The 15234-nt window shown below is 43.0% G+C and overlaps 1 protein-coding gene across 1 annotated transcript; it reads right to left on the bottom strand.

Annotated features, from left to right (window-relative positions):
- Window positions 1-8246: 8246 nt before the first annotated feature.
- On the bottom strand, window positions 8247-13400 carry IFT22 (intraflagellar transport 22). Its single transcript, XM_005284407.5, has 5 exons — window positions 13237-13400; window positions 12648-12727; window positions 12426-12515; window positions 10192-10394; window positions 8247-8703 (listed from the first exon to the last, which is right to left on the bottom strand). Exons 1-5 carry the CDS (start codon window positions 13273-13275, stop codon window positions 8555-8557), a joined length of 561 nt encoding a protein of 186 aa, XP_005284464.1. The 5' UTR covers window positions 13276-13400; the 3' UTR covers window positions 8247-8554.
- Window positions 13401-15234: the final 1834 nt, after the last annotated feature.

Raw genomic sequence — 15234 nt, forward strand, 5'->3', positions numbered from 1 at the left:
AACTGATTTTTAAGAGATATTGAATATCTGTAGCTCCTGCTAACTTCAAGTAAAGTTGCTACCAAGTCCCTCTGAAAACCAGGCCCTGTGTGTTTCAGGTTGAGCACACAACTAACGAGGAATCCAAAATTAGCAGTCACTTTGAAAACGGTGACTTGTTCAATGTCACGCAGTGAGTCAGTAGCAGGACAAGGAACATAACTTGGCAGTTCTCACTCTCACCACTAAAACATTTAACGTCAACCGGTCCCCAAAATACAGGGCTTGAAAAGGAAACTGCATTTTGTTTTGTGGGGTTCCAATGTATTTCAGGGTGCTTTTCTGTTACTCTCAGAGTCTGGTTGCAAATAAGGACCATGCCATCATGCGAGCCATACATCTGGATCGCAATGCTTATAGCTCTGGTCTTCATCACAGGAACAGCTAGTTGCATAATATGCTGTGTGTGCCAAAACCACCTCATAAGAGGTAAATGAGCAAAATATATATTATTATTGAGGGTCTTGGACTGGAGATTGAAAATGTCTTAAATCCCTAGACTGAAGTAGATGGCCACAGACATTGTCCCTCCTATTGTGTCCAAACCTGGAGCTTAAAATTCAACAGTTCCTCCCCAACAGTGAAAATTCCTTTAAATAAGACTGGACTGTTCCCTACCATATCCCTGTGCTAATGCTTTGTCCAGTCTAGTTTTAAATGTCCAAAGCAATGCAAGGTACACCACTTCCTTGGGACCCCAGTGCAGAGGTAAAAAATCTCATCTATAGGGAAAAATCTTTCTGATATCCAGGAATAAATCCTTGGAAATAATTTCCATGTTGTTGAATAACAAAAATAAACAATCACTAGGCTGTTAAGGTGACTAATTCTTCACTGGCAGACGGTAACAGAATGCAGTATCTCCACAATTTCTGTTTAAATAAGACTCTTTTCTTAGCTCAAATCCAGCGCATTCGGAGGCCTTTCAATAGAATGACAAGATTACAATCTCATACCAATAACCAACAGGTGTATACGTAAGTTAACATTTTAAATATTCTGTTTGTGACTGGGTCAGAAAACAAAACCTGCCCCAAAACTCTTGATTCTAGACTAGCCCCTCCCAAGTCACAGCAATACAAGTTCATGCTAAGTTCAAATAGAAGAATGGAACAGATTTATGGTGCAAAATGACTCTCCTGCATTGAAGCCAACATAGGGAATTTCCTTGATCAAAGGGACTGAAATCCATCCCATTGAATCACAGATTGGGGGCATGGAGCCATTTTGCTGACAAAATAATGGAGGAAAAGCTACTAGCTGAATACACAAGGGGGAAAAAAAAAACACCCACAGACCAGGAAACTCAGCAAATTTCAACTTGCATAGGTTTCTTGCATATCATTTTCAGGGGGCAAGGGCTGTCCCCAAGTAGAATTGGAATGAAACTTGACCCACTAAATAGGAGGATGTCACAAGATCCTATAAATCTTGGGATATCACAGAGGATGGTGGCATTTGCTTGGAGGCTCAGGCCCACATCTTCAAAGTGATTTCAGTAGTGTTTGGCACTTAAATACCCTTTGAGGATCTGGGCCCCACTGTCTCCACACTACCCTAGTTTTCCACTTTCCCATGGTGGCATGACTTCCTGAGGACAGTTGCCCCAAAGTCCCCTGCTGTGGGGGCAATGTTCCCAATGCGAAGAAGGAAAAAGTTTATGCTGCAAATTCTCTGCAGTTTTGAAGGAAGATGATTAGGAGAGTGATGATCTTCTGTTGCTTCCTCTCCTATGCCACAGAGCCGTTTGTCCTGTGGCATACTATTGGGATTTTGTGGTTCCCAATACATACCCATAAAAGGACTTTTGTGGGATGAGCTGTGGCTCCACTCTGTGTGCTGCCTCCCCACCATTTCATTTACACCTGCTTTGAGTCCTCTTCACACTTGTACGGGGAGATTTTGGCAAACCAGTAAAGTGCCTCAAACCACTATGGCTTATTGTTAAAAGCAGCCTATTCAGCAGTCTCAGCTTGACCAAGGCCGGAGGGGAGGGGGGTTCGGGGTGCCACAGAAAGGGCACTTTGACCCCACGTCCTTCCTGATAAGAATTGTGTTGAAGTTGCCGATACATGCATTTTAAAAGAGCAGGATGTGCCCCAGGAATGTCTACTGGGGTCTCAAGGCTGCAAACTCTGGAAAAACCCACTGGTTAATCAGTAATCAGAAGGAACCTCTTGCTTGACCATTGAAACGGCTTACTTAACAAGTTTTCTTGAAGGGACATGTCATTCTATTACTAATGTATAAATAAGGGGGGAAAGTTTGAGATAGTTGGACTCTTTTGGGACTCTTTTTGGACTCTCCCCCTGGATACATCTTGTGGTCTCTACCGGCAGACGGAAGATTTGGCCACCGGAAGCCTGCTGCTGTGTCACTCGAGAGCCACACTCAGCTTTGGTAATTATCAAGGGTTGGAGGTGTTTTACTAATCTGTTGCGGACGTGTGTAAGTGCTTAAGACTAAGTAAAGTTTAGCTTTAAGTGAAAGCACTCTTGTGTTGTCCAGTTTGTGCCAGCCATCTATTGGTCGGACGGCCGTGTCTCCCCTGATTTATTTCCTGACACCACCCCGCCCAGAGTAAAAGTTACCAAGAGCTTTGGGTTGAAAGAACCCCAGGTAACAACACTCACTAGTGGAAGAGATGATAGGGCCCCTGAGTATTCAGCTAGTAGCTTTTCCTGGAGTTTCTTAATTAACTTCAACATTGCACACTTGGCTATGGGGGGGGGAACGGGACTGGGGAGGGGGAGAATAGCCCAGTACAAGAAGAAATACATCTGTTCTTCAATTAATCTGTGAATGTTCTAAGGGCTGCCCTCACTCAGCTACTCTATGTCAGTGATTGCAAACATACAGAGCTCAAGACATGGACACAATGAAGGAACATTGCTTTCCCCCGGCATTGGCTTTGTGTGTCAGTTTTGCCAAAAGCCAGAACAAACTGGCACATTCTGCAGAAAGTTGTACAGAAATCCCAAGATTTGCACAGCATGGATTGATAGGTTTGTGATGTTGCATTCCATAATGTTTTATGTAAATAGGCTTATGAGTGTGAATATGATGTAACTGGAATATGCTTTATACAAAAGGTTTCTTGTAAGGTATCATTACAAGGCTTATGATCTACTGAACGTGTTCATACCATTTGTTTGCCTGTATTATTTCTATGTCTGGAGTTAGGAGAATAAGATATAAACTTGTATTACTGATGTAAACATATTAAGTAGAAGCCATTAAGGGTGCTTCAGAATCAATGACCTGTAAATGGCTCTGTTTACTTGCAAACCTTCCTGGGTACATGCGGGCCAGCCCTGGAAGAATGGAGGCTGGGGTCTCACAGGACATGTGAAAATGTTACCTGATACTGGAATCCATCTTAAACCTGGTGCTTTTCCATTTAGAAGGAAGGGTGGTGACCCAGAGAGACAAAAGATCCTTGTGCCAAAGCTATAAAAGGGGGTGGAACAGAACAAAGGAGGCTAGCAGTCATGAGAACACCCCTGCTTTCCACCTAAGATGTCTGCTGGAACTAACAAGGGCTGAAAGGATTAGGCCCAGACTAGGAAGGAGTCTAGTCTGTGAAAGAAGCTTATTGGAACATCGCTGAGGGTGAGATATTACCTGTAATCAGTTTCTTAATGTATTAAGCTTAGGCTTGCGCGTTTTTGCTTTATTTTGCTTGGTGACTTACTTTGTTCTTACTCTGTTATTACTTGAAACCACTTAAATCCTACTTTTTATACTTAATAAAATCACTTTTGTTTATTAATGAACTCAGAGTAAGTGATTAATACCTGGGGGAGCAAACAGCTGTGCATATCTCTCTATCAATTTTATAGAGGGCAGACAATTTATGAGTTTTCCCTGTATAAGCTTTATACAGAGTAAAACAGATTTGTATAGGGTTTGGATCTCTTCGGGAACTGCGTGTCTGGGTGCTGGAGATAGGTGTCCTGCTGAGCAGTTTTTGGTTCAAGTCTGCAGCTTTGGAGACGTGGACCAGACCTGGGTCTGTGTTGCAGCACCCTAGCGTGTCTGTCTCAACAAGGCATGGTTCTGGAGTCCCAAGCTGGCAGGGAAAACAAGCTCAGAGGTAATTTCAGCATAGCAGGTGACAGTCCCAAGGGGGTCCCTGTGACCAAATCTGTCACAAGGTTTTTTTTGTAGTTAACTGCAAGAGTTGAATGCTTTGTAAGAGCTCTTTAACTCCTCTGTCTCGTTCTTTGTTTTACATCCACAGGGCTTAATATTCAAAGAGAAGGTTCTCCAAAAGAAGTCAAGGCACGAGGAATGAAAAGCAGCTTTTAGAATCATCTATATTTATATGGATCCTGTTGCAGAGTATGATGATGCTGCAATGCTTGAAACTGTGTATGAAATTAACTGAAAAAACTACTCCCTACTTTGAGGCAAAAATAAAGATACCCTACTTTTAAGACACCCAAACCAGCTGGTCATTGTCAAATTGAAGCATCCTGTCCCCTGTAGCCCACAGAGATAGCTTTAGCATTGATTTTAGTGAGCAGTAACACAAGGAACCCACCCGCCCATATCCTGTAAGACATTGGCTTCAGCAGTTAGCATAAAGGCTTGAGACCTATAGCTTGGCCCAAAAATGGCCTAACAGTCACCCCTAAGTTTTGGGGAATTGGGACTAGAGCGTTTAAGGGAGAAGTTTGTCCATAACAACACCCGCCAAGCCCAGGAACTTGAGCTAACACCAGCTTTTGGATATTTTAAGATAGAACATCTGCAGATGTTTGACCACAAGAGTGCCATGACAACAAACTGATGTATATGATAATAAATTGAGATTATTCCTATACTAACCTATAGGAGAAGGGCATCCCAGCATTAGTAGGGGGAGGAAATACAAATAAGGAAGAGGGAGAAACCCTTACTGAATGTGGCATCAGCCTAACATATTAGAAAAGTTGTATCCCAGTCTGAGTGTGGGAGGAGAGAGAGAGGTAGTCCCTGGGAAGTGCCAGGATGATGGCCACTGGTGATGAGGAAGACAATGGCTAACATTTCAGGTTGTTCTGCAAGGGATGGTGTGTGTATATGGATGTTCAGAGGTATATTCTGTATTCTCTCTATCTACCTTGCTGGATTAGTGTGTTTGTGACTGTGCTGAATATATAAATAAACTATTGTAAATACAGAAGGGTTCCTAAAGTGTGAGTATTGCAACTGAACAGTAATTTCAGTAATATTGGGCCTGATCGTGGGACAAGAACCTGTCACCCCTCAGAGTGATAACTGGGAATTCTTAAGTAATCCAATATAATTAATACACAATCCATAGATTGGGATACATCCCCTAGCATTTTTCAAGGCTTTGTGAAATAAGCATTTTATAAACTTAAAGACTATGGCCAGCAACTGATCTGCCTGTGTACATTCTCGATAAGCTGGACAAAAGAAAGGATTGTTGACACAGCTTTCTCAGAGGTTTTGCTTTGACTGGTTTCAGGTATTCCTGGTTGAGATTTTAGAGCCAGGAAAGCTTGAAGGCAAATAGTTAGACTTCTAGACCAGCAGCTGGGCAATAGGTCTCATGGTAATTTTAGCAATATGATCAGTATTGAAAATTTCAAAATAAGTGTGAAAATGCACCCTCTGGCAATGATTGCAGATGGGTACACCCAAGTCTCTAGATTGATCTATGACAGTGGGACACTTACTGTAAGGGTCACAAAAGTAAGAGCTCAAAAAGGGAGTGTGAACATAATACCAACAGCCTACTACTGCATCAGTGAGAAACATCAGAGCCCTCATCCCAGTTACCTTATGCTGAACTTACTGATATTGCAGGACGTTCCTGTTCATTAGTATTCTCCCTCTCAGGAGTAAGGGATATTAAAGAGGCTTTCTGTTAAAAGTTGAAGGGCTGTTGTATTTTTAATGTGCCTAGAGTTCAGACAACTGGGGAAAAAAAACAACACCAGCATAATAGCATGAAGCAGACCAAATTTCTTGTAGAAATAGTGATGTATGCAGGATAAGATACAGCTCTCATAAGCAATGGATTTTAAAAAGCAGAAGTGGCAAAAGAAGTTAGAGCTGCAACCATGGGACACACTAATTAATGATCTGGAGGATGGCGTGGACTGCACTCTCAGCAAGTTTGCAGATGACACTAAACTGGGAGGAGTGGTAGATACGCTGGAGGGTAGGGATAGAATACAGAGGGACCTAGACAAATTAGAGGATTGAGCCAAAAGAAACCTGATCAGGTTCAACAAGGACAAGTGCAGAATCCTGCACTTAGGACGGAAGAATCCCATTCACTGTTACAGACTAGGGACCGAATGGCTAGGAAGCAGTTCTGCAGAAAAGGACCTAGTGGTTACAGTGGACGAGAAGATGGATATGAGTCAACAGTGTGCCCTTGTTGCCAAGGCTAACAGCATTTTGGGCTGTATAAGTAGGGGCATTGCCAGCAGATCGAGGGACATGATCATTCCCCTCTATTCAACATTGGTGAGACCTCACCTGGAGTACTGTGTCCAGTTTTGGGCCCCACACTACAAGAAGGATGTGGAAAAATTGGAAAGAGTCCAGCGGAGGGCAACAAAAATGATTAGGGGGCTGGAGCACATGAGTTATGAGGAGAGGCTAAGGGAACTGGGATTGTTTATTCTGCAGAAGAGAAGAATGAGGGGGGATTTGATAAGCTGCTTTCAACTACCTGAAAGGGGGTTCCAAAGAGGATGGATCTAGACTGTTCTCAGTGGTACCAGATGACAGAACAAGGTGTAATGGTCTCAAGTTGCAATGGGGGAGGTTTAGGTTAGATATTAGGAAAAACTTTTTCACTAGGAGGGTGGTGAAGCACTGGAATGGGTTACCTAGGGAGGTGGTGGAATCTCCTTCCTTAGAGGTTTTTAAGGTCAGGCTTGATGAAGCCCTGGCTGGGATGATTTAGTTGGGATTAAGTCCTGCTTTGAGCAGGGGGCTGGACTCGATGACCTCCTGAGGTCCCTTCCAACCCTGATATTCTATGATTCTAAAGACAATGTAGATAAAGCCTCTGTTTTCTGGAGTTCCTGTTCCATGCTATGACACTAACTCTTCTTTTTAAAAGTCTCTTCTAAAAAGTTATTGCCTATGTTCATTTGTCTTTCTTTTCTCTCTTCCTTTGCTATGTATCTCTGTGGTAATATCACTTAATTAAGCAGAGCATTCTGTTTTTGGACGGTTCGTATGAAATACGTTATAACTTGCCAATTCATTTGACTATGAGTAAAGCAATTCAAATGGTGGAGTTCAATGAGGGTGACAATCCGTTCTTAGCTTTCCCTTTCAAAACAATATATGCACTTTAAAAAAAAAAAAAGAAAAAAAACGTTTTCAGTCTGCAGCATGCCAGCATCTATAAGTTGCTGAGAAATAGAGGGCTGTTTATCACAACAAATGCACTGAATGGAAAGAGGACAATGAAAGCAAAACAAATCAAACAGTAAATTCTCTAAGGGAAAATAATATACATTTGATAAATATCTTTCCCTTGGCAAGACAATGCAACAATCTTTGCCTTTCATTGGGCTTGTTTTACGCTAAGTTGGCTTGTGCATTGCGTATTAGCCAGTTTTTCGGGCTTGTTAGGGTTTTTAAAGTAGCTTGTAGTTTCTTTCTTTTTTTTTTTTAAATTGGCTCCTGGGCCCAGCCAATCAGAAAGCTCAAATGGTGGTGCTTGGCATTTGGGTCCTCCAGCTGCTGCCCTTGCCTGTAACGCCCTCTCTGCACACCCCCTTCCCACTCCTACAACCAGACTTAGCACTGTCACCAGCAATATCTTAGTTTTTTGGAACTGGACAGAAAGACTTGTCAGGATAAAGACTGCAATTTTTGTTATCTTACCAGAACACAAATCTATAAAATTATATTTGCTTCCCACGTTGGAGAAAAAAGGTAGGGGACACTAATACAGATTCCACAAGTGAACTACTTCACAGATCCCTGTTCCCACTATTTTCTAATGATTTCCAAAAGCATGTCTTATCCATGTAACAACACAGCTGACACGGACACATCATGCGAGTGCTTCAGAGATTCATAAACTTTATGTGCAGGCTGGGACTCTTTTTAAAGCTCCTTATAGAAAAGGATAAGAATATTTTAAAATGAGTGAATTAAAAAAAAAGAAGTGAACACTCCCTTAATCTCTGCACCAAAAAATATGATTAAATACAGTTAGATCCAGATCAATGTTTTATTAGAAAATACGTTCTTGTTCTCTTCATCTAATGCCAGGAGGCAGCTAAAATTACCCAAATTCCTAGACTTATAGGCAATTCTTTGGCATAGCAGTTCATCAGAAGTAAGTAGTGGGTTCTCATAAGGAGTCTTAAATTGTGCATCTACTTGCTTTTGGGAAAATAAACTCATTAAATGTTTGTGGACTGTCATTTGCCAGAGATGAAGATTAATTCCTGTTTCCTGGATTGGGCAGATTCTATAATGAAAGAAGTACTGTATCTCTCTTACTTCAGTATTTCTTCCAGCATTAGGTAATAATTGACATCTCTTCCCTGTCTCTGCTCTCATTTAGCATGTTGATAATGCTTTTGAAGTATTTCACAAATTCCATGCGGACATCCTCAGGATCTTCTTCCAGGCTGGAATGTATTAGTTTCAGTTTGTTCAGTGGTGAAGCTTTGAAGTTAGACACAAAAAATTAAAAATAAAGGTTACTATATTCATTTTAATACAAATACATTTACAGTTTTCTTGAGTTTACAGGACTGTTTATACTACATAAAGCATTTGGAAATCCAGATGCATTAAGATACTGCTGTCCAGCATAACATGTAACCTTTAAAAAGTGATGCATCATCATCATCAGTAATACAATGAACTAAGTTCATCGATGGATAAATCCTTTGGAAAACTGAAAGGATATATTTTGCAATCACATATTTAGACACAAAGTGAAATCCAGCTAATATGTAGGAACTGTAATCAATTCATTTAAGATATTATTTAATCACTTTGAAATTTAAATGTAAAAATACTTTATAATCTTAAAAATGTTTGGGACAAGTAGATCTACCCATTGTGATTCAACTATTCAAATTAGAAATTGCTTATGCACTATCAAATTCAGAAAAATCTTAGCTAAGCAGCAATGAGGGGAAAGTAAACACAAAGTGTATAGTACAGGTTAATGGAGGTTTAATCTGCTGTAATGTGGGAATAGTTCTTGAAGCTTTAGCTTTCCAGTCTGATTATTCTACATGTTTTTTATTATGGACACACACAACACTTTCCAGAATTGCTTTTTAGTTTTTATTGTGCAGTACACACTTACAGCCTCTCCTTACAAGTTCTGATACTGTATAGTTCTATCATCTTTTATTTAGATGTCATTTTCTGAAATATGTTTTCCTCCATATTTCTTTACGTTAACCATTTCTAGATGGCTTCTTTGAAACTCCTGTTGAAAAGCCAAATTAAAACAGGACCTTTTGATAGAATATCTGTCTCACAGATGCAGTCAGCTTCTTCCATCAAAAGATCTGGGGACTGAGTTTCTTCTTACTTACACTGGTGTATGTCACAGCACTACCACTGAAGTCAATTATACTGGTGTAATGCAATATAACTGAAAAGAGCATGAGGTCCCTAACTTTTCAAATCCATCTTTGTTTCCATCTTCACTAGTGACATATCAGTTTACTCTCGTTTGGACTAGATGGCTTCAATTTAGATGCATGTAATATTGAGTTTTTAGACACCTTTGTATAAGGAACATAATCTCTTATTTCACTGAGCTACTCCTGGTGTGCTTATAAAATGGTGATTTAAAATGCCTCTACAAGTGGTTGCTAAATAGACAAAACTACAGAGGGACCATATTAAAGTAAGAAACCCTCATGCAAGTGATGAAGTGTTATTTAGGACTTGCTATCAGGAGATCTATTCCTGGCTCAGCCATAGACTCTCTGTATAACCTTGTTTTCCCATCTGTGAAATGGGGATATATTTACCTATCTACCAGCTATGTTCTGAGATTTACGGTAATTCATTCATGGTTACACTTTGAGATCCTCAGATAGAAGAAATTATAGAAACGCAAAAAGTCATAGAGTCACCAGCTTTGAAAGTTAAGCTGATCATTAAAAATCTGTTTCATCTTCTTACCCAAGGATAGGTTTTCTGTGTCCCCTGCACTGCCTGGCTTGTGGTGTGCAATTAGGAGACACTGGCTATCTAGTAACTGCTGTTGCTGCACAAAGCAGGAATACCACATTTCAATTTCCTTCAGGTGACTGGGCAGTTCTGGGTTGAAGACTATTACAACACCATGGGAGTCTTTCATCAGAGCTGGCCAGCAAGTTTCAAACCTTGAAAAGCAGGTAAATGGAAAATGGTAAGGTTGGTAGACCCAAAAATGGCAACTGTTTTTACTTAATATTTACTTAAAACTCCACATAGTTTATGTATTTTGTTTCTCCTCAAACACAGATGCTTCAGTGTTTTTCCTTATAAAAATTAGGAAGCTTGCAGTCAATATGGCAAACTTCAAACACATTTTTGTCCTAGACAAACACTAATAAGCCTCCTAATTTAGTGAGAGTCAGAGGCCAGAAGAGACCACTAAACCATCAAATCTGGCCACCTGTATATCACAGGCCATCCACCCCACCTAGCACCCACACACTAAACCCATCACAAGCAACCCCATCATACAATTGCACTCATAAATTTGTCCAGCTCTTTTAAAACTAAATACGTTGTGTGTCCCCCACCCCCCAACTCCTACAGGAAGGCTGTTCCAGAATCTCACTGCTCAGATGGTTCAAACGTTCTAATTTCCAGCATGAATGTGTTGATGGCCAGTTTATATCCATTTGTTCTTGTGTCAACACTGTCCTTTAGTTTAAATTGCTAAATTTGTTCTACTGCACAATGTAACATTTGGTTAAAGATGTGTTTAAATCCTTCTCCTAAAGAGCTGACTTGTGGAGTGGTCCCAGTCCTACAAATTGATCAGCTTAAACATGACTCTTCCAGTCACACAGAGCCCCATTGACTTCAACAGGTATAGTATCTGGCCAGGTGGATCAGTTTAAGGGATTGGGGTCCCCCCAATCATCTAGGTCCCAATCCCATATTCCTTGTGCACCTAGAACTCCTGCTGAGCTCTTACAAGTAGTGCCTGCTAAGCTCTCAAAGATCACCACCAACTTGATCTGGTAACAGTTCAAAAAGTGAGTTAGAAATAGTTTCAGATTCTACACCTGCCCTTGAATCCCCCTGACAATTTGTGGTTTTACAACCAAGTTTTCCTTTTTTTTTTTTTTTTTTCTATTCACAGCTGTTGTGAACCTACTCCCTCACATTTCCTCCACCACAATAGGGCAAAAAGACTGACTTCAAACAATTTTATTAGCACACATGAGTCCCAATCAAGACTGGGCCCCAACTGTACTTAGCTCTGCAGAAATATGTACAAAGCTACTCCCACAAAGGACTTAATCTAAGAGTTGTCAAATACAGAAAGCAAGTAAACTGAAAAATAGCAAAACATTTTTCCTCTAACCTCAGTGGTGAGTAAGAGAGACTTCAGAGAAAAGTGTGATTTTTTTTTTAAGTTGATGCTGTCCAAATATTTGAGTACTTTAAGAGACAGGGAGTGACCTTGTCTCAAGGTTCATCTTCACTACCGTGCTAAATTGGCACCGCTGCCATTATGTTGTCTGATTTAGACATATTACATTGACGGGTGAGCGCTCTCCCATCCACGTAATTACTCTACCTCAGTCAGAGGCGGAAGCTATATCGGTGGGAGAAAGTAGATAAGGAAGTGTTATTTACTCCTTCTCATAATACAAGAACTAGGGGTCACCAAATGAAATTAACAGGCAGCAGGTTTAAAACAAACAAAAGGAAGTATTTTTTCACACAACGCACAGTCAATTTGTGGAACTCTTTGCCAGAGGATGTTGTGAAGGCCAAGACTAAAACAGGGTTCAAAAAAGAACTAGTTACATTCATGGAGGATAGGTTCATCAATGGCTATTAGCCAGGTTAGGCAGGAATGCTGTCCCTAGCTTCTGTTTGCCAGAAGCTGGGAATGAGCAACAGGGAATGGATCACTTGATGATCACCTGTTCTGTTCATTCCCTCTGGGGCACCTGGCATTGGCCACTGTTGGAAGACAGGATACTGGGCTAGATGGACCTTTGGTCTGACCCAGTTTGGCTGTTCTTATGTTCTTACGATATTAGGGAGACAAGATGGGTGAAGAAGAGCTCTGTGTAAGCTCAAAAGCTTGTCTCTCTCAACCACCAGAAGTTAGTCCAATAAATTATATTACCTCACCCACCTTGTTAAAATAATGTGAAGTGTCAAGAACACTAAAACCCACTTACTTTTGATCACCGCCACAATCCCACAGCTCAAATCGACACCCCGCCCCTTTACTGTTGCCATTCATATTTGGTTTCTCATATTCCAGGATCCTAAAAACAGAAGTGGATTTAGGGTATGATAAGATTCTACAACAAGGCCATCCTGGAAAGAGCATGACATCCCCTGGGAGACCCCTTCGTAAGGGTCTCCTTTCAGTAAGCATGGTGCGTGGCTTCACTCACCTCACTCCTTGAGTGGGGACGTAGCTGCTAATGCCTTCTGTGCTCTCTGACAGAAAGTTTGCCAAGACGGATTTTCCAGACTGTCAGAAATGGGAGCAAAAGGCACTTGTGTTAATAAAACAACACCCGTACAGTTGGCAGCAGGGCTCAGGGGGAGGGCTGCATATCCCAGTTTGGAGCGAGATTTGTGCTGTTTGGGGTGGAGGGCTACTTCCATGTCCACAGAGGTGGGGCCCATGGGATCTTTGTAGGCTTGGATCCAGCTCCCAGCTGGGCTGTTCATGTTGATGGGGGGGGGGGGGGGGGGGAGAGGGACACACCAGACCCTGGAGCCCCAGTTTGGCCACGCGGGTGAGACACATACAAGGCTCAGGAGTGGGGGCGGGGCTCGCTTGGCTCATCACACGGGGGGGCCTAGGAGGCTCTGGGATGGGGGCCCCGCTTGGGTGCGCCTGTGGGGCACGTCCGAGGCTCAGGGGTGCAGGGCCCGCCACACACACGGGGCCTGTTCGCGGGCGGAGGGGGGGACACACACGGGATCGAGGAGGCTCCCCGGGGGCTCTACTCAGCCGCCGGGCCGGGCACTCACCTCACTGGGGCCCACGAACAGGATCTTGGCCTTCAGCATCCCGCGCGCTCCCCCGACGGCCTGGGACGGGACGGGCCGCGCCGCCCCGGACTCTCCTGCCAGCCAGCCCCGAGCCAAACGGCGCGGCTGCCGCGCGGCGCCCTAGCAACGCGGCGTCGTTGTCAAGGGCGCAGGGACGCCGGCCAGCGATTGGAGCGGAGCATGGGTCACGTGGAGCAGGGAGCTCCCTGCAGCACGTGACCCCTCCCCCAGGTTCTCTCCCCCTCCCTTTCTCCAGCCCCCCTGGCACTTATCTCACTCCAGCCCCTTTCTCTCCCCCTGACCCTCCTTTCCTGGTGTTCAGCTGCTCTCCCCCCTTATCTCACTCCAGCCCCTTTCTCGCCCCCTGACCCTCCTTTCCTGGTGTTCAGCTGCTCTCCCCCCTTATCTCACTCCAGCCCCTTTCTCGCCCCCTGACCCTCCTTTCCTGGTGTTCAGCTGCTCTCCCCCCTTATCTCACTCCAGCCCCTTTCTCGCCCCCTGACCCTCCTTTCCTGGTGTTCAGCTGCTCTCCCCCCTTATCTCACTCCAGCCCCTTAGTTCCTGCTCTAGTTTATTACTGTCCCAGGGTAGCTTTGCCCAGCAACTTGCACTGCAACAAGGCCCGGGGGTGCAGTTTACCCGTTTTGTTAGTTCTGCACTCCTCTGTGTTGGGCATGCTTCGCTGGGAATAAAACATACCCCATTTTGATTTAGCTTCAGGTTTGGCTTTGTTGTTTAAAAAAACAACAAAAGCAAAAATGGAAACGTTTTTATCCGGAAGTGTCCCCACAGGTCTGCACCAGAACAATAAAAGGTTGTGAATTAAAATCTGTACTCTTTTTGGTGCACATTTGTGTCTGGAGCAGGCCTTATGATGAGGTCAGGAAACTGGCTATCTTTTTTCACAAGGTTATTCAATGTTTTCCTGGCTTTATAGAGGTAGACTCCTATCACAGAGTCTGAAAAGATGGCTCAGTGGTAAGGGCACTAGCCAGGGACTCAAGAACCCAGGTTTCAGTTTCCTGCTCTGCCACAGACTTCCTGTGTTACCTTGCACAAGTCAATTAGGACCAAATCCACAATGGCTCCTAACTTCCATAGAAATCAAAGGAAATTAGGAGCCTAAACCTAAGCACCTTTGTGGATCTGAGCCTAGTCCACTGTAGAAGTGAGGCTAGCAGTACTTCCCTGAGGATAAATATATTAGAAGATTATGAATCACTCAGTGACTACTTCTCTGAGCCATACGTGTACCTAAAACATATAGATGGACTGTGGGAAATGTCGTTTTCTGGTGTAGTTTTCAGAACACATGGATCTTGTGATACTAATTTCCTCAAGCCACCAGCATGAGCACTGAAGAGGCAAAGTTTCTTATTAAGGCTTTTCTGAGGAACCAGGAAGCATTTTAAAGGCCCAGCATATAGGTAAAAACATCTGGCAACCAGATGGGTTGCTTCAGAGCTGTTTAGAGCCCAGGTACAGTAACAGTTTAAGACAAGCTTTCAAATGGGGCCTTTATTTAGTAAACCTAAATGTTTACTAGTGCTACTAATAAATGTGAAACAGGATTGTTTTGTTCCCAGTGAGAGGATTACAGTGTTTCCAACAGCCTGCAGACCTATTTGCTGTCTAACTCACTACATAAAGTGGTTTAGGATGGTTTAGTGTCCCAGGAACATGGGTGTCATTTATGCCATGTTTAAAGGATCAGAAATAATCCATTGTTTCCAGGGCAAGTTATGAGAGAGAAAGGTAATGCAAGAAAGCCAGCTGCACTTAGCCTCAACCAGATATTGGATTCTATTGGATTCAGTTTTAGCCGATTGGGATGCAGACCTGGTGCACCACATCTACCAGGAGATCTCCGAGGAGGCGGCCGGGGCAAAGGCAGGGGAAAACCCGCGTCTCGTTCCCTGACTGAGCAGTGGAGGTGGCCCCTCATCCTGCGCTCGTGATAGCGGCTCGTCAGCCAGT

This window comes from Chrysemys picta, chromosome 19, assembly GCF_011386835.1.
Source record: "Chrysemys picta bellii isolate R12L10 chromosome 19, ASM1138683v2, whole genome shotgun sequence".
NCBI lineage: Eukaryota > Metazoa > Chordata > Testudines > Emydidae > Chrysemys > Chrysemys picta.

Excerpts from the sequence above, each read along its gene's own strand:
- IFT22 (XM_005284407.5), bottom strand. The coding sequence starts at position 13,275 with ATGCTGAAGGCCAAGATCCTGTTCGTGGGCCCCAGTGAG. Across the intron at positions 12,728-13,236 it reads TGTTCGTGGGCCCCAGTGAG|TCTGGAAAATCCGTCTTGGC; the intron begins GTGAGTGCCCGG and ends CATTTCTGACAG. Across the intron at positions 10,395-12,425 it reads GATTGTGGCGGTGATCAAAA|GTTTGAAACTTGCTGGCCAG; the intron begins GTAAGTGGGTTT and ends CTGCTTTTCAAG.